At 37.8% G+C, this 27,569-nt stretch overlaps 1 protein-coding gene across 1 annotated transcript in view; it reads left to right on the plus strand.

Annotated features, from left to right (window-relative positions):
• SCFD1 (sec1 family domain containing 1) overlaps positions 1-27,569 on the plus strand; it is a 143,715-nt gene that overhangs the window by 66,703 nt on the left and 49,443 nt on the right. Inside the window, exon 15 of the mRNA XM_081227676.1 lies at positions 24,138-24,234. Within this exon, the coding sequence (XP_081083802.1) occupies positions 24,138-24,234 (97 nt within the window). The remainder of the gene's footprint in view (positions 1-24,137; positions 24,235-27,569) is intronic.

A 27,569-nucleotide genomic window follows, 5' to 3' on the forward strand; every position in this document is an offset into this window, starting at 1 on the left:
TTTGGGTAGTAGAGTCATTTTCACAATATTGATTCTTCCAATCCAGGAGCATGGTATATCTCTCCATCTATTTGTATCATCTTTAATTTCTTTCATCAGTGTCTTATAGTTTTCTGCATACAGGTCTTTTGTCTCCTTAGGTAGGTTTATTCCTAGATATTTTATTCTTTTTGTTGCGATGGTAAATGGGAGTGTTTTCTTGATTTCATTTTCAGATCTTTCATCATTAGTGTACAGGAATGCCAGAGATTTCTGTACATTAATTTTATATCCTGCTACTTTACCAAATTCATTGATTAGCTCTAGTAGTTTTTCGGTAGCATCATTAGGATTCTCTATGTATAGTATCATGTCATCTGCAAACAGTGACAGCTTTACTTCTTCTTTTCCAATTTGGATTCCTTTTATTTCCTTTTCTTCTCTGATTGCTGTGGCTAAAACTTCCAAAACTATGTTGAATAAGAGTGGTGAGAGTGGGCAGCCTTGTCATGTTCCTGATCTTAGTGGAAATGGTTTCAGTTTTTCACCATTGAGGACAATGTTGGCTGTGGGTTTGTCATATATGGCCTTTATTATGTTGAGGAAAGATCCCTCTATACCTACTTTCTGCAGGGTTTTTATCATAAATGGGTGTTGAATTTTGTCTAAAGCTTTCTCTGCATCTATTGAGATGATCATATGGTTTTTCTCCTTCAACTTGTTAATATGGTGTATTACATTGATTGATTTGCGTATATTGAAGAATCCTTGCATTCCTGGGATAAACCCCACTTGATCATGGTGTATGATCCTTTTAATGTGCTGTTGGATTCTGTTTGCTAGTATTTTGTTGAGGATTTTTGCATCTATGTTCATCAGTGATATTGGCCTGTAGTTTTCTTTCTTTGTGACATCCTTGCCTGGTTTTGGTATCAAGGTGATGTCGGCCTCGTAGAATGAGTTTGGGAGTGTTCCTCCCTCTGCTATATTTTGGAAGAGTTTGAGAAGGATAGGTGTTAGCTCTTCTCTAAATGTTTGATAGAATTCACCTGTGAAGCCATCTGGTCCTGGGCTTTTGTTTGATGGAAGATTTTTAATCACAGTTTCAATTTCAGTGCTTGTGATTGGTCTATTCATATTTTCTATTTCTTCCTGATTCAGTCTTGGCAGGTTGTGCATTTCTAAGAATGTGTCCATTTCTTCCAGGTTGTCCATTTTATTGGAATAGAGTTGCTTATAGTAATCTCTCATAATCTTTTGTATTTCTGCAGTGTCAGTTGTTACTTCTCCTTTTTCATTTCTAATTCTATTGATTTGAGTCTTCTCCCTTTTTTTCTTGATGAGTCTGGCTAATGGTTTGTCAATTTTGTTTATCTTCTCAAAGAACCAGCTTTTAGTTTGGTTGATCTTTGCTATCGTTTCCTTCATTTCTTTTTCATTTATTTCCGATCTGATCTTTATGATTTCTTTCCTTCTGCTAGCTTTGGGGTATTTTTGTTCTTCTTTCTCTAATTGCTTTAGGTGCAGGGTCAAGTTGTTTACTCGAAATGCTTCCTGTTTCTTAAGGTGGGATTGTATTGCTATAAACTTCCCCCTTAGAACTGCTTTTGCTGCGTCCCATAGGTTTTGGGTCGTCGTGTCTCCATTGTCATTTGTTTCTAGGTATTTTTTAATTTCCTCTTTGATTTCTTCAGTGATCACTTCGTTATTGAGTAGTGTATTGTTTAGCCTCCATGTGTTTGTATTTTTTACACATCTTTTCCTGTAATTGATGTCTAGTCTCATAGCATTGTGGTCGGAGAAGATACTTGATACAATTTCAATTTTCTTAAAATTACCGAGGCTTGATTTGTGACCCAAGATATGATCTATCCTGGAGAATGTTCCATGAGCACTTGAGAAAAATGTGTATTCTGTTGTTTTTGGATGGAATGTCCTATAAATATCAACTAAGTCCATCTCGTTTAATGTATCATTTAAAGCTTGTGTTTCCTTATTTATTTTCATTTTGGATGATCTGTCCATTGGTGAAAGTGGGGTGTTAAAGTCCCCTACTATGAGTGTGTTACTGTCGATTTCCCCTTTTATGGCTGTTAGTATTTGCCTTATGTATTGAGGTGCTCCTATGTTGGGTGCATAAATATTTACAATTGTTATATCTTCTTCTTGGATCGATCCCTTTATCGTTATGTAGTGTCCTTCCTTGTCTCTTCTAATAGTCTTTATTTTAAAGTCTATTTTGTCTGATATAAGAATTGCTACTCCAGCTTTCTTTTGATTTCCATTTGCATGGAATATCTTTTTCCATCCCTTTACTTTCAATCTGTATGTGTCTCTAGGTCTGAAGTGGGTCTCTTGTAGACAGCATATATATGGGTCTTGTTTTTGTATCCATTCAGCCACTCTGTGTCTTTTGGTGGGAGCATTTAGTCCATTTACATTTAAGGTAATTATTGATATGTATGTTCCTATTCCCATTTCCTTAATTGCTTTGGGTTCGTTATTGTAGGTATATTCCTTCTGTTGTGTTTCTTGCCTAGAGAAGTTCCTTTAGCATTTGTTGTAAAGCTGGTTTGGTGGTGCTGAACTCTCTCAGCTTTTGCTTGTCTGTAAAGGTTTTAATTTCTCCATCAAATCTGAATGAGATCCTTGCTGGGTAGGGTAATCTAGGTTGCAGGTTTCTCTCCTTCATCACTTTAATTATGTCCTGCCACTCCCTTCTGGCTTGTAGGGTTTCTGCTGAGAGATCAGCTGTTAACCTTATGGGGATTCCCTTGTGTGTTATTTGTTGTTTTTGCCTTGCTGCTTTTAATATGATTTCTTTGTGTTTAATTTTTGACAGTTTGATTAATATGTGTCTTGGTGTATTTCTCCTTGGATTTATTCTGTATGGGACTCTCTGTGCCTCCTGGACTTGATTAACTATTTCCTTTCCCATATTGGGGAAGTTTTCAACTATAATCTCTTCAAATATTTTCTCAGTCCCTTTCTTTTTCTCTTCTTCTTCTGGAACCCCTATAATTCGAATGTTGGTGCGTTTAATGTTGTCCCAGAGGTCTCTGAGACTGTCCTCTGTTCTTTTCATTCTTTTTTCTTTATTTTGCTCTGCATCAGTTATTTCCACTATTTTATCTTCCACCTCACTTATCCGTTCTTCTGCCTCAGTTATTCTGCTATTGATCCCATCTAGAGTATTTTTCATTTCATTTATTGTGTTTTTAATCGATGCTTGATTCATCTTTAGTTCTTCTAGGTCCTTGTTAACTGTTTCTTGCATGTTGTCTATTCTATTTCCAAGATTATGGATCTTGGAAATAGAATCTTGGATCAGCTTTACTATCATTATTCTGAATTCTTTTTCAGGTAGACTGCCTATTACCTCTTCATTTGTTAGGTCTGGTAGGTGTTTATCTTGCTCCTTCACCTGCTGTGTGTTTTTCTGCCTTCTCATTTTGCTTATGTTACTGTGTTTGGGGTCTCCTTTTTGCCAGCTGCAGATTCGTAGTTCCCGTTGTTTTTGGTGTCTGACCCCAGTGGCTAAGGTTGTTTCAGTAGGTTGTGTAGGCTTCCTGGTGGGGGGGACTAATTCCTGTGCTCTGGTGGTTGAGGCTCGATCTTGTCTTTCTGGTGGACAGGTCCACGTCTGGTGGTGTGTTTTGGGGTGCCTATGGCCTTATTATGTTTTTAGGTAGCCTCTCTGCTAATGGGTGGGGTTGTGTTCCTGCCTTGCTAGTTGCTTGGCATAGGGTGACCCGCACTGTAGCTTGCTGGTCGTTGACTGAAGCTGGGTGCTGGTGTTGGGATGGAGATCTCTGGGAGATTTTCGCTGCTTGATATTATGTGGAGCTGGGAGGTCTCTTGTGGACCCGTGTCCTGAAGTTGGCTCTCCCACTTCAGAGGCACAGCACTGGCTCCTGGCTGCAGCACCAAGAGCCTTTCATCCACCCGGCTCAGAATAACAGGGAGAAAAAGTAGAAAGAAAGAATTAGTAGAAGAAAGAAAGAGAGAGGGAAAGAAAGGAAGAAGGGAAGAAAGGAAGGAAGGAAGGAAGAAAGGAAGGAGGGAGGGAGGGAGGAAGGATGGAAAGAAAGAAGGAAAGAAAGGAGGGAGGGAGGGAGGAAGGAAAGGAAGAAAGACAGGAGGGAGGGAGGAAGGAAAGAAAAAGAAAGTGGAAAGAAGAAGGGTGGGAGGGAGGAAAGAAAAAGAAAGAAGGAAAGGAGGAGCGGAGGGAGGGAGGGAGGAAGGCAGAGTAGGAAAAAAAGAAAGAGCAGGTAAAGTAAAATAGAATAAAGTATGAAATATAGTAGCGTTATTAAAATTAGAAAGTAATTATTGAAAAAAAAAAAAAAAAACCGGACCGATAGAACCCTGAGACATATGGTGGAAGCAAAGCTATACAGAGAGAATCTTACACAGAAGATTACACATACACATTCACAAAAAGAGAGCAGGGGGAAAAATCAAAAATCTTGCTCTCCAAGTCCACCTCCTCAATTTGGGATAATTCGTTGTAAAAAGAGGAAAAGGGCGAGAAGTCTGAAATCTTGCTCTCTAAGTCCACCTCCTTAATTTGGAATAATTCGTTGTAAAAAGAGGAAAAGGGGGGAAAGTCTTAAATCTTGTCCTCAAAGTCCACTTCCTCAATTTGGGATGATTCGCTGTCCATTCATGCACTCCACAGACGCAGGGCACATCAAATGGACCGTGGAGCTTTAATCCGCTGCCTCCGAGGCTGCACAGAGAGATTTCCCTGCCTCTGCTCTCACAGCTCCCGGGTCTCAGCCTTGGACCTGGCCCCGCCTCTGCGCGTAGGTCGCCGGAGGGCGTCCGTTCTTCGCTCAGACAGGACGGGTTTAAAGGAGCCGCTGATTCGGGGGCTCTGGCTCACTCAGGCAGAGGGGAGGGAGGGGCGCGCAGTGTGGGGCGGGCCTGCGGCGGCAGAGGCCGGCGTGACGTTGCAGCAGCCCGTGGCGCTCCGTGCGCTTTCCCGGGAAAGCCGTCCCCGGGTCTCGGGGACCCCGGCAGTGGCGGGGTGCACAGGCCCCCCGGAAGGCGGGGCGGACAGTGACCCGCGCTCGCACACAGGCCCCGCGGCGGCGGCGGCAGCGGCGGCGGCGGCGGGCCGCGGCGGCGGGCGGCGGCGGGCCGCGGCGGGCGGCGGCAGCGGCGGCCCACGCCCGTCTCCGGGGTCCGTGCCTTACCCGCGGCTCGTGCCTGTCTCCGGCGCTTCCCCAAGCAGCCCTCTTAATGCCCTCTCCTCGCGCACCAGGAAACAAAAGGGAAAAAAGTCTCTTGCCTCTTCAGCAGCTCCAGACCCTTTCCCCGGACTCCCTCCGGGCTAGCCGTGGTGCACTAACCCCTTCAGGCTCTCTTCCTGCCGCCAGCCCCAGTCCTCTCCCTGCGCTCCGACTGAAAGCCGATACCCGAGCCTCAGCTCCCAGCCCCGCCCGCCACGGCGGCCGAGCAGACAAGCCTCTCGGGCTGGTGTGTGCCTGAGGGCACCGGTCCTCTGTGCCAGAATCTCTCCGCTTTGCCCTCCGCACCCCTGTTGCTGTGCTCTCCTCCGCTACTCCGAAGCTTTCCCCCTCCGCCACCTGCAGTCTCCGCCCGCGAAGGGGCTTGTAGTGTGTAGAAACCCTCCCCCCTTCACGGCTCCCTCCCACTGGTGCAGGTCCCGTCCCTATCCTATTGTCTCTGTTTATTCTTTTTTTCTTTTGCCCTACCCAGGTATGTGGGGAGCTTCTTGCCTTTTGGGGGGGTCTGAGGTCTTCTGTCAGCGTTCAGTAGGTGTTCTGTAGGAGTTGTTCCACGTGTAGATGAATTTCTGATGTATCTGTGGGGAGGAAGGTGATCTCCGCGTCTTACTCTTCCGCCATCTTCCTCCGGGAGCCCCGTTTATTAATTCTTATATTTTACTTTCTGACTTCAGTTCTCACAGTTGTAAAACCAGGAAAGTGCCAAGCTTAGCTTCTACTTCCAGACTGAATTGTGTAACCCAAAGTAACTAATTATCATACCAATGGAAAGTGCATAGTTTCATCTTATTCATAAAACTTTACAAACATTATCCTGCCACAAATTTATATGAATATACTCTAGGTCAGAGACTAGAGCTTATGGTTTGAGAAAATTCTGGTTAAAGTAATTTACTTACTCAATTATATTAAGTGGCTCTGTAGGTGTTGTGCTGGGCCCTAGAGATTCTGTAATAAACAGACAAGTTCTTTGTTCTCTTGGAGCTAATATAGTAGTGACAACAAACAAAGTAAGCAAATTAGAAAACAGGATAACGTCAGGCATTTAGGTGATATGAAAACACCAAATTAGGGTGATGTGATATGATAGACACTGGCTCATAGGGCTGTTCTAGAGTAAGTGAAATCACCATCAAAGGAAATCACCTTTGATAAGGTGATGTTTTAATTGAGACCCGAATCACACGAAGGAGCCAGTTAGTGAAAATTTCAGGGCCACGTATTCCAGGCGGAGGGACTAATATGTGCTGCAAAGGCCTTAAGGCAGGAACAAATTGTTTTGGAGGACCTAGAAGAAGACTAATGTACTTATAGTGAGGAGAGAAAGAGTGATAGACTATGGGGTCAAGAGACATAGGGATTTAAGTATGATGAGGTTAATGCCATGATCTGATTTATGTTTTAACAAGAGAATGGTCTGAGCTGTGTGAGGGATGGGTGAGTTCTGGAAGTAAGTGGAGAACTGGAAGATGGCTATTATACCTGACTAGGTGAAAAATGGTGTTTTTTAAGGCAAAATTTACCCACGAAGTTCTTTATGTTGCTTATTTATGATTGTATATGAGTTTTTGAGAATCACTTTGTCCTAATAGATGCCGTCTGTCTGAGATACTTTTAATAAGCCACCATTCCTGACCCAAAAATTCTGCTTTAAGACCTGGTTGCTTGGCTCTCACTATAAAGGAACTTGTTTCTTCCAGGGCTGCTAATTGTCTGGCAGAGCATCTTATGCTAAGAAACTAATTTGTCATTCAGGGTGTTAAATACTTGTATATAAAATCTACATATTTTGGAATAATTTTTGTGCTGTAACTCAAGGAAGACACCATATTCCTAGTAGGATCTGATATAAAGAAACTATAAAGGGCATTATATATAAGGTCATTCACTTGCAGAGGGAAAATAATGTCATGTATAGAACACAGTATTCCTCATTGGATCATTCTAGGAAACCCAATTAATAGTAGTTTTTTTTTAAATCATAGATAAAGGAGCATATTTATTTTAAATATTTACATATAAATTATAGTTGTATTTAATAAGCCACATACTCTGAGTTATTCTGATATAAGAAATTCTATTAGGGCTTCCCTGGTGGCGCAGTGGTTAGGAATCCACCTGCCAATGCAGGGTACACAGGTTCAAGCCCTGGTCCGGGAAGATCCCACATGCCACGGAGCAACTAAACCCGTGCGCCACAACTACTGACCCTGCTCTCTAGAGCCCACGAGCCACAGCTACTGAGCCCGAGCGCCTAGATCCCGTGCTCTGCAACAAGAGAAGCCACCCAGTGAGAAGCCCGCGCACCACAACAAAGAGTAGCCCCCGCTCACTGCAACTAGAGAAGAGCCTGCGGGCAGCAACAAAAGACCCAATGCAGCCAAAATTAAATAAATAAATAATAATAAAAAAAGAAATTCTATTAGTATAGAAAAATTGGGATGTCTTCTGTGAAGAGTCCTGTTTTAATGTTAACCATCTTTCTTAAGTTATTCTCCCTTGTCAAAACTAGCACGTAAATGCTATTGTTTCCATTTTTTCTCATTACTTCTAGTTATAAAATTTTTTCTTACAGTTTTTCATAATTATTAAATTTCCAGTTTTAAAATATTTACTTTTAAGTGGCATGTTTATTTGTGCCATTATTATGTTACACCATCTGCCCCTGGCTATATAATGTTAATAATAATTAAAGGAGTATTTTTCTCCATTATCTCTTTTTTTTATTTTTAATTTTTATTGGAGTATAGTTGCTTAGCAATGCTGTGTTAGTTTCTTGCTGTACAGCAAAGTGAATCTGTCATATGTATACATATATCCCCTCTTTTTTGGTTTTCCTTCCCATTTAGGTCACTACAGAGCATTGAGTAGAGTTCCCTGTGCTATACAGTATGTTCTCATTAGTTATCTATTTTATACATAGTATCAATAGTGTATATATGTTAATCCCAATCTCCCAATTCATCCCACCCCCCCATCATCTCTTACTCTTTTCATTAGAATCTGTTGACCACCTGAGCTTTATTTACTTCTTTGTAAACATTTATTCACCTGAGTAGTAAATACTTATTATTAGCAAGAATATTATGACTTTTAATGCAGAGATCTCAGAACACTTCTCTTGGTATTTGTCTTTATTGCAATTTTGCATATTCTTTTGGGCTGTTTAGATTATAGCTGCTTCTTACATTTCTTTAGATGGTTTTCTGAAGCAGAATACTAGAAGAGAAGTCCTGGCAGTTATCCAGTAGTTGATGTTTCAGTGGAAAGATAGAAGGAGCACAGCAGTTTGCAACAAGTTTGGCAAATATTATCATGTAAATGTATTGATATTCTAAGGATTTTAGTGGCTTGGGTAGTTAACGTTGGTCTAATAGATTAAATTGTTGAATCCTCATTTGTTTAAAGTAAACCTTATCTTTTGAAACCTCTTTAGCAATTTTTTCACTTCTAATACAAATAAGATTTCCCCCCACTCGCTGGTTGTTACAGAATGGATTCTGAGATTACTTAAATAATTTGTAGACAAATTTTAATTTATTTTAATTATTGTTGTCTCACCTGCATAATCACACTGAATTAATTACTCTCTAACGTCAGAAACCTAAGAAAAGGAAAAGTTACCTAGCTGTAAGTCATAGTAGAGAGAGAGAAATGGCATTATATGCTCTTTCCCCTAATGCTCTTACATCTGAATGCTCCTTCCCGAGGTAGCTGACAAAGAATTAGCTGTTAATAAGCTGTTGTGGATCAAGTCTTCATTGGCGCTGAATCTTAATTTTTGTTCTTCTTGTGGAGATAGTTAAGCGGTACTGAATTAGATCTAAAGACATCATCTGGTCAAGCAAACATGTACTGCCTTAGGTCTACACTCTGAACAAGGTTTAGCCCTTGCTAGCTAGCGATGCTAGCTTTTAACTGGAGCCCCTCCTTCAGGGGACTAATTTTTCTTTGGTTCAACTTCACTGTCTTTCTTAGGGGAAAATAAGCTTTCAAAATAAAGTAGAAACTGAACTGATCTTCACTAGTCAACACATCAAATTAGCTGATGCCCTTTATTCCCTTGGTAAAACAGTGGTTGCTGACCACATTATTGACATGCTGACATTTGACAGCTAGTATGTTTGCAAGTTGAATATTTTGCTTACCAAAGAGTTATTTGTATTTGATTCCAATCTGTTTATGTCAATGGTATGAGCAGGAAAAGAGGATTTTTTCTATAAAACTAAGTTACATGCCTTAGACTCAATGAAGATGGTAATTTAATTATTGCCTAATTTAGTAGCAGGTAAAAAAAAAAACACAGAAAAACTGTAAGACATTAGAAAATCTTGAAAAACACTAAAATTGCTTTGTAAATGTTTATAACTTTTTTTATTTCACTTCAAAGAAACAAAGTAGAAGTTGTAGTTGATCCCTTATAAGTATGCATTATGCAAGAAAGAAAAAAATTTCAGTCAGTGAACCTCGGTACTCAAGGGAAAGGTCTTGGATCTACCTCAAGATTGACAGACAATTACACATTTTAGACCTTAAGTTAAAAGGTAGTGTTTAAAATGTTTATGTACAACACAGGTCCTTTTTTATTCTTTACATTAACTGATCACTACTCTCCTGATCACAGTAGGGAAGAAATTTTACTGTACTATAAATCAAAACATTTCTCTGGCTGGATTTTGACTGATCTCTTTTAAATGATCTCTTGTCCAGTACACATACCAAGTGAATATTCATATGACCTTGGTGTCTTTTCTTCAAGGCAGGGAAAAATATATCTTGTAGCAGGAAGTCCCCAATGGACATACTGTCACTATCTTCTACCTCTTTTCATCCCAATTATGATTAGTCACTATCAGAACTTAAAGTTTTCTTTACTCCAAGTATGACCAAAGACAGCTCGTGAATGAGTGAAATATCCTTCAGTTTCTTACTATGAATTTCTGGAGGCTACTTTCACATCCTCAAAAAACAAAGTGTGAAATTACCTTTTCCTAGCTCTTTGCTCTCACTTTTCTGCCATCTACTTTCATGAAGATGAAGCATTGTCATTTAACAAGACTCAGTTTAATAGATTCATAAACGTTAAATTCATAGAAATAAAGACTTCTCAAAACTCAGTAAAGAGGGCTTCCCTGGTGGCACAGTGGTTGAGAGTCCGCCTGCCGATGCAGGGGACACGGGTTCGTGCCCCGGTCCGGGAAGATCCCACATACTGCGGAACGGCTGGGCCCGTAAGCCATGGCCACTGAGCCTGTGCGTCCGGAGCCTGTGCTCCGCACCGGGAGAAGCCACAATAGTGAGAGGCCTGCGTACCGCAAAAAAAAAAAAAAAACCTCAATAAAGGGAAAATGAACAACCCAATTTTTAAAAGGGTAAAAGATTTGAACAAAGATTTGACTAAAAAAGATACACGGGTGACAAATAAGTTCAGTGTCAACAATCATTAGAAAAATACAACTAAAACCATAGTGAGATACCTCTATACATCTATTAAAATGTCTAAAATTTAAAATATTGATCATGCCAACCTTTGGCAAGGATGCAGAAGAACTAGAACTCTCATATATTGCTGGTAGGAATGTAAAATGGTACACCCACTTTGGAAAACAGTATCTCTGTTCCTTAAAATGTTAAACACAAACCCATTATATGCTCCAGCCATTCTACTCCTAGGTGTTTACTCAAGATAAATGAAAGCATATACGTTCATTGTTCATGAATATTTATAGCAGCTCTTTGTCATAGCCCAAAACTGGAAACAACCCAAATGTCTATCAACAGGTGAATTGAATGAACAAATTATGGTATATCTATACAATGGGATATTCTACAATTAAAAGGAAGGTACTATTAATACAGACAGTATGTATTGTTGGATGAATCTCAGAGTAATTGCACTGAGTGAAAGATGAATGGATGAATCTCAGAGTAATTACACTGAGTGAGAGGAGCCACACACACAAAAAAAGTACATAATCTATAATTGCATTTACATAAAATTCATAAAAATGCAAGCTAATCTATAGTGACAGAAAGGACATAGAGAAGGGTGTTGGAGGGCCAAAAGGAAAGAAGTACATTGAGAAAATTTCCTTGGGTGATGAATGATATGTTCAGTGTTTGGATTGTGTTCATGGTTTCATGGGTATATACATATGTTAAAACTTAACAAATTCTGTGTATTGTATGTCATTATACATCAATAAAAGTGAAAAATTCAAACAAGGCTTAGTGTTCATCTATTTCAGGTCTTTCAGATTTTAACTAAGTCATTGAGAAAGCCAAAGACTAATTTTGGTAATGTGGCTTTTTGGCATTTTGTTTTAAGTGACATAGAATATTAAGAAACAGAGAATATGCTATGTAATTTGTGAGTGGGTAAACCTGGGAGTTTTTTACAGACTTTTCCCTTATAGGAATATGCAGTAGGTTAAATGCAGAGAGTAGAAGCAGAATTGAGATGAACAGTCAAATGTTTAAAATAAAAGGAGAGGACAGATGCATTCCTTACTTTTTTAAATAGATTTCTCACATTTTATTTATTTATTTATATCTTGACTTGTTCTACAGAATTTGAGGTCACTTACAATGACAACACATAGACTAGCAGAATAGAGAATAACTCATGAGCACCAGGGATATACAAATCAAAGTAGAAAGTAAAAAATCAAACATAGCCCTTATAATTCCTCAGTCCTGTAGCACTCACTTTCCAAAGTCCTTCACGAAGCTCCTGTGGAACTAGGATTTTCAAGCTAGGAGGAACCGTGGGACAGAGTTTTTAGTAGATTCCACAAATTAGTGAAGTTTCTTCCTTGGTGAAATAAGGTTAAAAATAAAATTTACTGTATAACCCTCTTGGAGATTCATAATGCAGTATAATATACACATTTTATTATTTTTTTAATTAATTAATTTATTTTTGGCTGCATTGGGTCTTCGTTGCTGCACGCGAGCTTTCTCTAGTTGCGGCGAGCAGGGGCTACTCTTCGTTGCATAGCATGGGCTTCTTATTGTGGTGGCTTCTCTTGTTGAGCAGCATGGGCTCTAAACGCGTGGACTTCAGTAGTTGTGGCTCACGGGCTCTAGAGCACAGGCTCAGTAGTTATGTATGGCACATGGGCTTAGTTGCTCCACGGCATGTGGGATCTTCCCAGACCAGGGCTCAAGCCCGTGTCCCCTGCATTGGCAGGTGGATTCTTAACCACTGTGCCACCAGGGAAGCCCAATATATGCATTTTTAAAACTTATTTAGCCAATACTTCTCAAACTCCATTGACTTTGGAACACCTCTAGGATTATTTCTTATAACCAACTCTGAGAACTAGCATTCTGCAGAACATGTTTTGTGAAATATTCTTCATTTAATCAGTGAAAGAAATAAGAAAAGAAAAGGTTAAATGTTCCCTAGTTAATGGCAGAGTTGGAACTCAAACCTGGAACTTTTTGTATTTTGTCTTGTTATCTCTTTACCATACCATTTATCATTGTTATTCAGTTTCAGTCCGGTTCAGTTTATCAAGTAAAGTCAAGAAATGTTTCATTTAAAGAAATGCCTGGTGGCGCAGTGGTTGAGAGTCCACCTGCCGATGCAGGGACACAGGTTCGTGCCCCGGTCCGGGAGGATCCCACATGCCGCGGAGCGGCTGGGCCCGTGAGCAATGGCCACTGAGCCTGCGCGTCCGGAGCCTGTGCTCCACAACAGGAGAGGCCACAACAGTGAGAGGCCCGCATACCGCAAAAAAAAAAAAAAAAAGGAAAAAGAAATGCCTTAAAGAATTTTGCATTCTTTTACCTGACTCCTTCTGATACTGCCATTTTTGCTTTCTTTTCCCTATACTTATTGATCACCTATAATGTACAGTTCTTTAGACGGTTCTTATTTTAATCGAGTGAAAATATTTACACCCTGATTGTTATGTGAGTACTAGACCTTTAAAAAACATGTATTTTAAGATACTATGTAAATGAACGTGTTTTTACTACAGTGCCTTATAGAGTGCTTTACACTTCACAAATATTTTATTATCAAACTTAGCATCCTCAGATCATGAGTGTTGGCTGAAAAATACGAACATGTGATGTATTTTTTTCCTTTTTAAGAGAACAAACTTCTTTCGTGCACTTGTATATCAGATAATTTAACATAATAGATATGTTCTCTCATTCTACAGAGGAAAACGAATCTCAGAGGTACTGAGTACATGACTTGAGACCAACTGCCAGAGCCTGAACTTGAACTTTGGCTTTTGACTTTTAAATCCCGTACTCTGTCTACCGTGCTGTAGTTCCTTAAAACATAATCACCAAAAATGTAATGAGAATGGTTTTGCTCTTTTATAATCCCTTTAGAGTAACCATGGGTTCAAAAGTAATGTAAACAAGCAAAAAGTAGAAGTAGGGAACCCCAGTTGTCTTATTAAAATATTTGACCATTCAATGTGTTTATTCATTCATTTAAAAAATACTCAGTTGGCCTAGTCTTTTTTTTTTTTTTTTTTTTTGCGTAACGCGGGCCTCTCACTGTTTGGCCTCTCCCGTTGCGGAGCACAGGCTCCCACGTGCAGGCCCAGCGGCCATGGCCCACAGGCCCAGCTGCTCGGCAGCATGTGGGATCTTCCCGGACCAGGGCACGAGCCCCTGTCCCCTGCATCGGCAGGCGGACTCACAACCACTGCGCCACCAGGAAAGCCCGGCCTAGTCTTTTATGTCCCTGAATGCTTAAATAGGAAATGAAAATTTAGTAAACTTTTAAATTGTTTCATAAAACAAGTATACTTTTTAAAATAATGGATTTGTTTTAAAGGTCAGTTATGGTGAAATACCAATAAATACCTCGAAAAATTCCATGCTAAGGTTACTTATTGACTGTAGTAGTGAACATGAATACATACAAATATATGTATGTATTATATACTTTGTGTATTCATTGTCAATGTAAGACTACACTCCTAAAGCTATCTTTTTTTTTGAAGCACATGCAAAATCATATCTATGTTGTTTTCCTTTGGTTTGAGTTATTTTATATAATATCTATGGAGAAGTAAAAGTGAAAGGTGTTATTATTCAAAGCTATACAAATCTTCCCAAGGTATTGCAAACACTCTTTATTAAATGTGGCCCTTTCTTTTGTTTTACATTAGCTGCGTGTCTTTTTTTTGGCTTTAGTTTTTTTTTAATTAATAGACTTTTTTTAGAGCAGTTTTTTGTTTTCAGGAAAATGAGTGAAAAGTACAGAGGATTTCCATGTATCTTCTTACCCACCCGTACCCAGTTTCCCCTGTTATTAATCTCTTGCATTAATGTGGTACATTTGTTATAATTGATAAGTCAATATTAATACATTATTAATACCAACTAAAGTCTGTAGTTACATTAGGGTTCACTCTTTGTGTTGTACATTCTGTGGGTTTTGACAAATGTATAATGACATATACCCATCATTACAATATCATACTGTTCAACTGCTCTAAAATCCCCTGTGCTCCACCTATATATCCCTTCTTCGCCCCCCCGCAAATCCCTGACAACCACTGATTTTTTACTGTCTCCACAGTATTGTTTTCCAGAATATCAGATAGTTGGAATCATACAGTATGTAATGTTTTCAGAGTAATTTCTTTTATTTAGTAAAATGCATTTAAGACCCTTCTGTGTTTTTTCATGAGTTAATAGCTCATTTCTTTTTATTGCTAGTTAATATTCCATTGTCTGGATGTACCATAGTTTATTTATTCATTCAGTTATTGAAGGACATCTTGGTTGCTCCCAACTCTTGGCATTTATGAATAACGCTGCTATAAACATCCATGTGATGGTTTTGGGGTAGACATAAGTTTTCAACTCCTTCTGGTAAATGTCTAAGAGCATGATTGCTGGATCATATGGCCAGAGTATGTTTAGAACTGTAAAAAACTGCCAACTGCCAAACTGTCTTCCAAGGTGGCTGTACCATTTTGCATTCCCATCAGCAGTGAATGAGAGTTCCTGTTGCTTCATATCTTCACCAGCATCTGGTGTTGCCAGTGTTGGATTTTAGTCATTCTAATAGGTATATAGTATGTCTTTTTTTTATATATGCTGTCCTATTTTTTTTACATACTTTATTTTTATTGAAGTATAGTTGATTTATATACAATGTCCTTTTAGTTTCATGTGTACAGCACAGTGATTCAGTTATATACACACTCTTTTTCAGATTCTTTTCCTTTATAGGTTATTACATGTACATACTTTTATTATTTATTTAATTTTATTTATTTTATTTTTGGCCGCTCCGCAGCAGCATGCAGGATCTTAATTCCCCGACCAGGGATTGAACCCCCACAAAGGGTGGGATCTTAACCACTGGACTGCCAGGGAAGTCCCAAGTGTGTCTTATTTTAATTTGCATTTTTCTGATGTCATGTAATGTGAAGCATCTTTTCATACACTTACTTGCCATCTGCCTATCTTCTTTCGTGAAACGTCTGTTCAGGTCTTTGGCCCATTTTTAAATTGTATTTTGTTTTCTTATTGCTGAATTTTAAGAGTTCTTTGTATTTGGTGGGGGGGGCAATTAGGATCCCTTAATGGGTGTGTCTTTGCAATTAACTTATCCCAGTCTATGGCTTGTCTTCTCATTCTCTTGGTAGTATCTTTCACAGAACAGAGGCCTCTAATTTTAACCAAGTCCATCTTTTTAATTATTTCTTTCATCCGTCGTGCCTTTGGTGTTTTATCTAAAAAGTCATCACTATACCCAGGTTATCTAAATTTTCTCCTGGTATCTTTTAGGAGTTTTAGTTTTGCATTTACATTTAGGTCTGGGATCCATTTTTATTTATTTATTTATTTATTTTTTGTGGTACACGGGCCTCTCACTGCTGCAGCCTCTCCCGTCGTGGAGCACAGGCTCTGGACGCGCAGGCTCAGTGGCCATGGCCCACGGGCCCAGCCGCTCCGCGGCATGTGGGACCCTCCCAGACCGGGGCACGAACCTGTGTCCCCTGCATCAGCAGGCGGACTCTCAACCACTGCGCCACCAGGGAAGCCCTGGGATCCATTTTGAGTCAATTTTTGTGAAAGGTGTTGGGTATGTCATTTTTTTTTGCATGTGGGTGTCCGGTTGTTCTTTCACCATTTGTTGAAAAGACTTTCCTTCTCCATTGAATTTCATTTGTGCTTCTGTCAAAGATTAGTCAACTGTATTTGCATGAGTCTGTTTCTGTACTATCATTGATATATTTGTCTGGGTTTTTTTCACAAACACCACACTGTCTTAATTATTGCAGCTTTTAAGTTAAGTATTAAAATCAGGTGTTGTCAGTCCTCCATCCTTTTTTTTTCCTCCTTCAATAATGTGTTGACTATTCTGGGTCTTTCCTGTCTCCATATAAACCTTAGAATGAGTTTGTCAATATTCACCAAATAACCTGCTGAGATTTTGACTGGAATTGTGTTGAATCTATAGATCAAGTGGGAAGAACTGACATCTTGACAATAATGAGTCTACCTATTCATAAATAAGAAATATCTCTTCATTTATTTTTTGAGTACTAATGAAAATGGTATTTCCTTTAATTTCAAAGTTCAATTGTCCATTGCTAGTATATTGGAAACCGGTTGACTTTTGTATATTAACCTCGTGTCCTACAATCTTGCTATAATCACTTATTAGTTCCAGGAGATTTTTTGATGTTTCTTTGAGATTTTCTACATAGACAGTAGTGTCATCTGCAAACAAAGACAGCTTTATTCTTCCTTCCCAATCTGTTGCTTTTTATTTCCTTTTCTTGTTTATTGCATTAGCTAGGACTTCTAGTACAAGGTTGAGTAGGAGTGTGAGAGGGAACATCTTTACCTTGTTCCTGATCTTAGCAAGAAAACATCTAGTTCATTTGCATTCTATTTTCTGGAAGAGATTGTAGAGATCTGGAATGATTTCTTTCTTAAATATTTGGTAGAATTCACTAGTAACTTATTGATCAATTTCTTTAATAATATAGGCCTATTCATTCCATAAGATTATGTCTTTCAAGGAATTGGTTCATTTCATCTAGGTTATCAAATTTATGGGCCCAGAGTTGTTTAAAATATTTTTATTATCCTTTTAATGTCATGGGATCAGTAATGATGGCCCCTCTTTCATTTCTGATACTATTTATCTCTTCTCTTCTTTATTCTTAGTTAACCTGGCTAGAAGTTTTACCAATTTGATTGATCATTTCAAAGAACCAGCTTTTGGTTCCAGTGATTTTTCTCGTGATTTCTTGTTTTTAATTTCATTGATTTCTGCTCTTATTTTTATCATTTATTTTCTTCTGTTTACTTGGATTTAATTTGCTGTTCTTTTCCTGGGTATATCTTTTGAGAGTTCAACACATTGGCGAGATAAAACTAAATGCTTCTGAGAGTTATAAAATAAGACATAATAGTTTACAGGTACCATATAAACCTCTGTTTTCTCCAGAAATATTATAGATAAAGCAGTTTTTTGTATTTCATTATAATAAGGTTGCTAATATTAGTATTTTAATATTTGTCATCTATAAAGATCATTTCATATACATTTAAAATTTCTTATTACATAGATCATTTTTGTTAGAATTTAAATATTTTTAGTAGGAGTCAATATATAAGATAAATTTATAGATTAAATAAACTTGTTTTCTTATTCTAAAACAGATTTAAGTCAGCTTCCACGAATAGCACATACAGCAAAAGTCATGAAATAGAAACTCACAATAGTTTCTATATAGTTATAATTGTAATTCTCAAATTTGGCTTTGAATTTTCTGGCAACCACAGTAAGAGATACGATTAAATTCTTGAAAAATTTCTCAGAAAGAATTTGTTTTTTATTCTAAGCAAAGTGTTCCTTAGTATTATGTTACGAAAGACATTGTTCATATTGGGCATTATCTAGAGTAAATTTAGTGATGTAACTGCAATATTTTAATATCAGTTACTGTCATGGATTTTACACAGCAACTTAATGAACGTTAAGGGCATAATATTAAAATATAATTCATTGAGGGCAGTTTTATGAGTGACCAATGTAATAAAGTCTAAGTTTATGGCATTCTAGTGTTTTTTTTCTTACACTAAGAATAGAATTTTTAGTATCTAAAGTGGAAATCTTTTGAGTTCTTTAAATAATATAATAATATAACTTTTTAAAATTGGCTGGATTTAGATAGCAGAGAAGTTGAGGTTACGCCTTCTGATTTGGGCCTGGAATGCTAGAAAGTCAGTGTTCTTGGTAGAGAGAAAAATGCATATATTTGGAAATGAGATAACTAACTAGTAAGGTGGATAGCCTGTTGTAGAAATTGAAGATCCTAATCAGGTTCCTCACCTTGACAGTATACTGTCCCATTTCTGCTCAGAAGTGAGGTAGAAGTATAATGATGAATTTTATTCAAGATTTCTAAGTCACTGTGGCATATGAGCAAATGCTCCAGAATAAATATTCTCAGCCAGCTGTGCTATAGAACACCTTAAATATTTTCATGGAACATCCAGTTTTAGTGCAACATAATTTTTCATGTTAGCAAACCCATATAAACCCACTGGCATGAAATGCAGCAAAAAATACACCTAAATAACTAAAAATATATTAACATGCTATTGTGTTATATTATGAAAGGCAATTGAGTTTTAGAGAAGTCCAGTCATCTTGCGGGGCACAAGGCATAAAATAATGAACAAATAGCTTAGTATAATCTAGACTTTATGCTCTAGTGACATATACAGACCACATACTATTATAATACAGCATACAGAGGCCACTCACCTGGAGGAAGAATTATCCAAAACAGCCTTGAATGATGATAGGAACTGCACATTTAAAAAAGAAAGGAAAAACAAGAAAAGGCTAGAGTGTAAAGGATCTTCAACTTAAGATTAGGTTATATCCTAAAAGTATAGTTCTAAGTTCATTTTAGCTTAAGGATATACTTTCCTATAGACATTAACATGGCAGATAGGTCCCTGTCCTACAAACCCTATTTAATTCATAATCTGGAATGTTTCAAATGTTGTGTTGCAGCAAAAAAGGGTTTATCATCCCCTCTCTCTCCTGTAGAAGTACTGGTAGAAGAATATTGGGATTCTTAGTAGTGAAAGGAAGTAATAACTGTCTAATCCCTTCTTGTCTTTACTTTTACTGCTGACTAAGGAATAGAATTGGGGCTTGGAGAAGAAGGAAGGCCAAGAAATACCACTCTAGTCTTTGTCATCACCTCAGTCTATCACTGAGGTTGTAGCTAGCAGTGAATAGGGAGTCCCAGAATGGTGGTGTCTGTAGCTAGGATTAACAGAGGAATGGTAAAAGAGAAGGGAAAAAATCCCCCACAGTCATAGGAAGGAAAAAGGAATTCCTTTCATGTCCTGTATGGGTCATCAATAAATCTTCCTAGGTAATGGGTTCTCAGAAGGCAAGAAATGCATACTACTTATACATCCCGAATGACTTGAGGGTTTTTAGAAGTGTCCCTTCTTTTTTTTTTTTTTTGCGGTACACGGGCCTCTCACTGTTGTGGCCTCTCCCGTTGCGGAGCACAGGCTCCGGACGCACAGGCTCAGCGGCCATGGCTCACGGGCCCAGCCGCTCCGCGGCATGTGGTATCTTCCCGGACCAGGGCACAAACCCTGTCCCCTGCATCGGCAGGCGGACTCTCAACCACTGCGCCACCAGGGAAGCCCTTTTTTTTGTTGTTGTTATTCTTTTTAAACCCCGTAGACTATTGGCTGTCACCAGTCAAAAAATGCCATACACACAGACATATACATAACACTTTACACTTTATTTCAAATTAACAAAATTATAAACACAGTTACAGGTAAATCACAATTCAGTACATTTAGTTGGATAATATATATAAAATGCATATATATGTGGTTAATTTGATGTGAATGTTGACACAGTGCACTGAGAAATGAAAAACATCAGCCTGATTGTCCACTGATAACTCTGAAATTGGGAGAAAAACACTAGAATTTTTTTTTTTAATCAGATTCTTCTCTTAGCTCTTCTAAAGGGATTATTAGGAAATTCATGGCTCTGAGTTTATATTCACTAGATATAATTTGTATTCTATATATAGTCCTTTATTTTTCTGTAATATTCCCTTCTTGATAATTCATTCTTGATATTTATTGAAGCTACTGAAAATCTGTTTATTATCTTGACCTTGTTATTTTGTTTTATATTTTTAATTTGTCTGTTTTCCATGTAACTCCTGTTATCCAATTTTTATCCTCCTTTGAATCCATATTGTAGAAGAATAATCAATCTTTGGGACAGAAGTTGTTTCTCTTAGTATTTTCCATTATTTCAAGAAAGTGAAAAAGGACCGACCTATAGATATTATGTCTCTGGACAAAGTAACCTTTTACCACATATATGTAAATTATGTGTATTACCAAAAAAACCCAAATATATACTAATTGACACATATACTTTCTTTCATAAAGCATATACAAAGGAAGCAATAAGTTGTTCTTGAGGAAAATGTAATTTTCCCTACTCTTTATCTGTGGTGTACATTGGAGTCTGACCTGGATTTGAATCTCAACTCTCTGCTACTTCTACTCTGGTAACCTTGAATAAATTTATGTTTCTTTATGTCTGTTTCTTCATCTTTAAAACGGGACTAATAATTCCTAGCTCATAGTGGTATCTGGAGAATTAAATGAGATAATCTAAGTTTGTAGTTTTTAAACACTGTTCTCTGGTACCCTAGAGTTCAATAGAGACATTTAATGGGTCACTTGTATCTTTATGTTTAGGGTTCTGCAGAAGATTTGGTTTGAGAAAGAGGGTCCTGAGGTTCTCTGTTTAAAAACATTTGAGGGCTTCCCTGGTGGTGCAGTGGTTGAGAGTCCGCCTGCCGATACAGGGAACACGGGTTCGTGCCCCGGTCCAGGAAGATCCCACATGCCGCGGAGCGGCTGGGCCCGTGAGCCATGGCCGCTGAGCCTGCGCGTCCAGAGCCTGTGCTCCGCAATGGGAGAGGCCACAACAGTGAGAGGCCCGCGTACCGCAAAAAAAAAAAAAAAAAAAAAAAAAAAAAACATTTGAAAGCCATAGCTGTAAGTAAAGTGCCTTGCACATAATAGATACTGAACAGATACTAGTTCTTTCATTCAGGTTAGAAAATCTCCACTCCTTTCTCTCCCACATGAGACTCCCTTCCAATCAGTATATTGAAATGCTATGTTATTTTTCTTTAACCCCTTTATTGAGATATAATTCACATACCATACAATTCACCTATTTAAAGTGTACAATTTAGTGGTTTTTAGTATATTCACAAAGTTATGCAACCATAATCACAATGCAATTTTAGAACATTATCATCACCTTCAAAAGAAACTCTACCCATTAGCAGTTGAATTAACTTGTTTTTGAATTGTTTCCATTGTTAATTAGAAGTTAAACTAGGGGTAAATTAGCACATCAAGAAGAGTAAAATGAATCTAATGTCTGTACCTCCATAAGTCAGTGAACCATGTTTCTTCATTGATTTATGTAGGTACAGACATTAGATTCCATTATGGCATTTAGCCTACATAATTTTACATATTAAGTCACTAAAGACTTGATTCTTTACATTTTTCACTTCTAGAAGTTCATTTATCTCCTTTTATAACTTCTGAAGATGACTACTTGATCTGTATATGTCCTGCTATTAGCTTAGACATTCAACAAATATTTTATCAAGTACTTGTTATGAGCCAGGTGCTGTGTTAGACTCCTAGGGTTAAACAATTAATTAGACACACTTTAAGGAGTTTACAGTTTTAGGAGACCAAAGACAGTAATGTGGTGTGATCATTATTATGGAGAAGTGTACAAAGTGCTGTCAGTACACACTTAAGGGATTAATAAATTCTCCCAGTGAAGAAGATTGGGGGAGGGGCAGGAAAGGGAAAGAACAGAGACTGAAGAGTTACAGAGACGCTGCAAAGAGGCTGGACCTTGAAAAATGAGTAGAATTCACTGGGCAGGTGATGGAGGAGAAATACATTCTAAAAAAGCTAAGAGTATATAACCCAAGCCTAAGCCTTGAGGATTAAAAGCATACACTACGTATGTAGTGTACACTGACTTTAACGAAAGTCAGTGAGTTAATTGATGTGACTAGAGGGAACTGAACCCAGTGAATAGTGATAAAACAGAAAAGTTGGCTGGAGCAGATTGTGAGGGCCCGAAAGTCAGCCTAACACCTTATTTTATCACCTTCCCCCTTCCATTCCTAGCTTTACTCTACAGATAATTAGCCTTTCCCAATCTAATATTTATGTTAACATAGTTCCTACTACTATTATCCTAGTTTCCCAGGAGTTATCTTTGACTTTTTTCACTAGCTTCCTTCCCATATACATTCTCATGTTAATTATTAAGTTTCTGTCTCTTCCTTTCCATTCACACAGTCACCACCATGTTCTCTTTCCTAGGATCTCCTTTCTATTTCTTTTGTTCATTTTTGATATTACATTTTTCCATTCCTGGGACTTTACCTCTCATCTACTTTGTTATTCAAAGTAGCTTTATACAGTAGTTAAAGTGGTTCCTGAATCAGGGAATCTGAAGAATATGAAAAGCCATTTATAAAAAGGAAAACTCCGACAGAGTTTATTAACTCTTATCTAGACTTCACTAATAAGGAAATTCTCCATGTACTGGTTATATTGAGTGAAAACAAGGGACAGAAGAGTATAGTATGTTACCTTTTGTGGCAGAAAGCAGAGGGATCTTAGGGTATAGATACTATTTGCATAGAGAAAGTGAAAAACTATAGGAGAAATAAAGAATATCCAAAGAAGCAGGTGGAAATTGGGTGGAAAAGGACAGGAGTGAAGACAGGTCTCAATGTATTTACCTTTTCATGTTGTTTGGATTTTCAAACAGAATATTTCATCTGTTTAAAGCTCTGGCCTTGTGTGCCACTGCAGGGGAGTGGGATTGAGGGACTCTGGTTGATTGCCTGTTGCCTCATATATGAAATCACTCCTGAGTCTGCCACTCAGATCTATCCACTCTGATTATGCCTTGGTATGATCCCTTTAACTGAAATGAACTCTGTCTATCCATGTCCCCAAATCACTCTCAAAACAATTCAAAACTCATCGCTTCCTTCTCCACAATTGGTTAATTATTTCATTCTATCATCTGATCTTAATATATTTATTTATATTCTATATTTACATTTTGGTTCTTTGTTGGTATCTCATAAGTATTCTCATTTATTTCATGAATGGTTTCTAGTTAGATTGGTAATACCTTCAGTAGTAAAGCATGTTCTTTTCTCTCGTCTATTTGAAGCATAATTTAATAGATACTCGATAATTTTTATTTACCTCGGATTATCCTAACATGTTAATTTCATTTGGATAATTTTAATCAATGAATTTTAAATTAGAAAAGCTGCCATACAGAAAAGCTAAGTTTGACTACTTTTCCATTATCTAAACTTCAAAGTATTAAGTAGGAAAATAGTTTATTTAAAAACCATTGAAAATAATTAGGGTAACTTTCCGGTTAGGATGAAAATATCTGAATTTACTCACTAAAAAAGTAAACGTAACATGACCACTTGATATTAATTTGCATGGAATACAGTGTTATTTGTATGCTAGTTACTAATTAATACAATAATTGAGATTTGTGTGATTTTTTGTCTTTGCTAATATATGACATGCAGAGTTAATTCTGAATTTATAAGTAAAATATGATAAATATAATAATCTATCATTTTTTTACATTAACTATATAATCAAAAGTAAGAAACTTTAAATTCTACTAGGAAATGAACATTTGTTTTTCAAATTGATCATAGAAACTTGTAAGCTGAGAGTCCTTTAGTATGTTTTTATTACTTGATGTATTCTAATCTGACACTTATTTTGAAACAGGCAAGAAAATTGGATGTATATTTTGAATATGAAGAAAAAATAATGAGCAAAACTACTCTGGATAAATCGCTTCTAGATATAATATCAGACCCTGATGGTATGTACCATGAATTTGAGGTTAATGTAAGTTTTACTTCTGATGAATCCAGCATTTTCCATTTGAGTAAAATCTGAATAGAATCATTGTTTTTCTCATAATCTTTGCTATTTATGAGATAATTAAATGAGCTATTTCCTGTTGAGAAATTTGTAACATAGCAGTTACTAAGGTAGAAAAATGATTTACATTTTATTTTATTGAACTTTTCTTTGATGGTATGTAAGTGCTTTTTTTGTGGGGGCGAGGTATTTAAGCACTTTTTATATTCATTTGTTTAAAGTGATACACTTAAAGCTCAATTTCTTCTGGCTCCAGGAAGATTTGAAGGTAAAATATTCAAAGCCAGAATCTCTAAGTGATGCAGTTTCTAATTACTTTGGTTTCACCCTAAAGAGTTTCCTAAAAAGATGTATCTAAAACTGAATTTTGTTTTAAATATTTAGGGAATTCACTTTTTTTTAAACACATTTATTGGAGTATAATTGCTTTACAATGGTGTGTTAGTTTCTGCTTTATAACAAAGTGAATCAGCTATACATATACATATACCCCATATCTCCACCCCCCTGCGTCTCCCTCCCACCCTCCCTATCCCACCCCTCTAGGTGGTCACAAAGCACCGAGCTGATCTCCCTGTGCTATGCAGCTGCTTCCCAATAGCTATCTACTTTACATTGGTTACTATACATAAGTCCATGCCACTCTCTCACTTTGTCCCAGCTTACCATTCCCCCGCCCCGTGTCCTCAAGTCCATTCTCTACATCTGTGTCTTTATTCCTGTCCTGCCTCTAGGTTCTTCAGAACCTTTTTTTTTTTTAGATTCCATATATATGTGATAGCATACAGTATTTATTTTTCTCTTTCTGACTTACTTCACTCTGTATGACAGTCTCTAGGTCCCTCCACCTCACTACAGATAACTCAATTTTGTTTCTTTTTATGACTAATATTCCATTGTGTATATGTGCCACATCTTCTTTATCCATTCATCTGTTGAGGACACTTAGGTTGCTTCCACGTCCTGGCTCTTGTAAATAGAGCTGCAATGAACATTGTGGTACATGACTTTTTTTTTTTTTTCTTCGTATATGGCCTTTATTATGTTGAGGTAGTTTCCCTCTATGCCCACTTTCTGGAGAGTTTTTATCATAAATGGGTGTTGAATTTTGTCAAAAGCTTTTTCTGCATCTATTGAGATGATCATATGGTTTTTCTTCCTCAATTTGTTAATATGGTGTATCACATTGATTGATTTGCGTATATTGAAGAATCCTTGCATCCCTGGGATAAATCCCACTTGGTCATGGTGTATGATCCTTTTAATGTGTTGTTGGATTCTGTTTGCTAGTATTTTGTTGAGGATTTTTGCATCTATATTCATCAGTGATATTGGTCTGTAATTTTCTTTTTTTGTAGTATCTTTGTCTGGTTTTGGTATCAGGGGGATGGTGGCCTTGTAGAATGAGTTTGGGAGTGTTCCTTCCTCTGCAATTTTTTGGAAGAGTTTGAGAAGGATGGGTGTTAGCTCTTCTCTAAATGTTTGGTAGAATTCACCTGTGAAGCCATCTGGTCCTGGACTTTTGTTTCTTGGATGATTTCTTGCATCTTCTCAATCTTTGCCTCCATTCTTTCTGAGGTCCTGGCTTATCGTCACTGTCATTATTCTGAATTCTTTTTCTGGAAGATTGCCTATCTCCATTTCATTTCGTTGTTTTTCTGGGGTTTTATCTTGTTCCTTCATCTGGTACATAGCCCTCTGCCTTTTCATCTTGTCTATCTTTCTGTGAATGTGGTTTTTGTTCCACAGGCTGCAGGATTGTAGTTCTTCTTGCTTCTGCTGTCTGCCCTCTGGTGGATGAGGATATATAAGAGGCTTGTCCGTGACTCTTTGAATTATGGTTTTCCCAGGGTATGTGTCCAGTAGTGGGATTGCTGGCTCGTATAGTAGTTCTGTTTTTAGTTTGTTAAGGAACCTCCATACTGTTCTCCATAGTGGCTGTATCAATTTACATTCCCACCAATAGTGCAAGAGGTTTCCCTTTTTTCCACACCCTCTCCAGCATTTATTGTTTGTAGATTTTTTGATGATGGCTATTCTGACTGGTGTGAGGTCATACCTCATTGTAGTTTTGACTTGCATTTCTCTAATGATTAGTAATGTTGAGCAGCCTTTCATGTGTTTGTTGGCAATCTGTATATCTTCTTTGGAGAAATGTCTGTTTAGCTCTTCTGCCCATTTTTGGATTGGGTTGTTTGTGTTTTTGATATTGAGCTGCATGAGCTGCTTGTATATTTTGGAGATTAATCCTTTGTCAGTTGCTTCAATTGCAAATATTTTCTCCCATTCTGAGGGTTGTCTTTTCGTCTCTTAAGGTTCATTAGGTCCCATTTGTTTATTTTTGTTTTTATTTCCATTCCTCTAGGAGGTGGGTCAAAAAAGATCTTGCTGTGATTTATCTCATAGAGTGTTCTGCCTATGTTTTTTTCTCTAGGAGTTTTATAGTATCTGGTCTTACATTTAGGTTTTTAATCCATTTTAAGTTTATTTTTGTGTATGGTGTTAGGGAGTGTTCTAATTTCATTTTTTTACATGTAGCTGTCCAGGTTTCCCAGCACCACTTATTAAAGACGCTGTCTTTTCTCCATTGTATATTCTTGCCTCCTTTATCAAAAATAAGGTGACCAGGGCTTCCCTGGTGGCGCAGTGGTTGAGAGTCTACCTACCGATGCAGGGGACATGGGTTCGTGCCCTGGTCTGGGAAGATCCCACATGCCACGGAGCGGCTGGGCCCATGAGCCATGGCCGCTGAGGCTGCACGTCCGGAGCCTGTGCTCTGCAACGAGAGAGGCCACAACAGTGAGAGGCCCGCGTACCGCAAAAAAACAATAATAATAATAAGGTGACCATAGGAGCGTGGGTTTATCTCTGTGCTTTCTATCCTGTTCCATTGATCTATATTTCTGTTTTTGTGCCAGTACCATATTGTCTGGATTACTGTAGCTTTGTGCTATAGTCTGAAGTCTGGGAGCCTGATTCCTCCAGCTCCATTTTTCTTTCTCAAGATTGCTTTGGCTATTCAGGGTCTTTTGTGTTTCCAAACAAATTGTGCAACTTTTTGTTGTAGTTCTGTGAAAAATGCCATTGGTAGTTTGATAGGGATTGCACTGAATCTGTAGATTGCTTTGGGTACTACACTCATTTTCACAATGTTGATTCTTCCAATCCAAGAAAATGGTATATCTTTCCCTCTGTTTGTATCATCTTTAATTTCTTTCATCAGTGTCTCATAGTTTTCTGCATACAGGTCTTTTGTCTCCTTAAGTAGGTTTA

The sequence above is a fragment of the Mesoplodon bidens genome, assembly GCF_964165515.1.
Source record: "Mesoplodon bidens genome assembly, chromosome: 3".
NCBI classification, from domain to species: Eukaryota; Metazoa; Chordata; class Mammalia; order Artiodactyla; family Ziphiidae; genus Mesoplodon; species Mesoplodon bidens.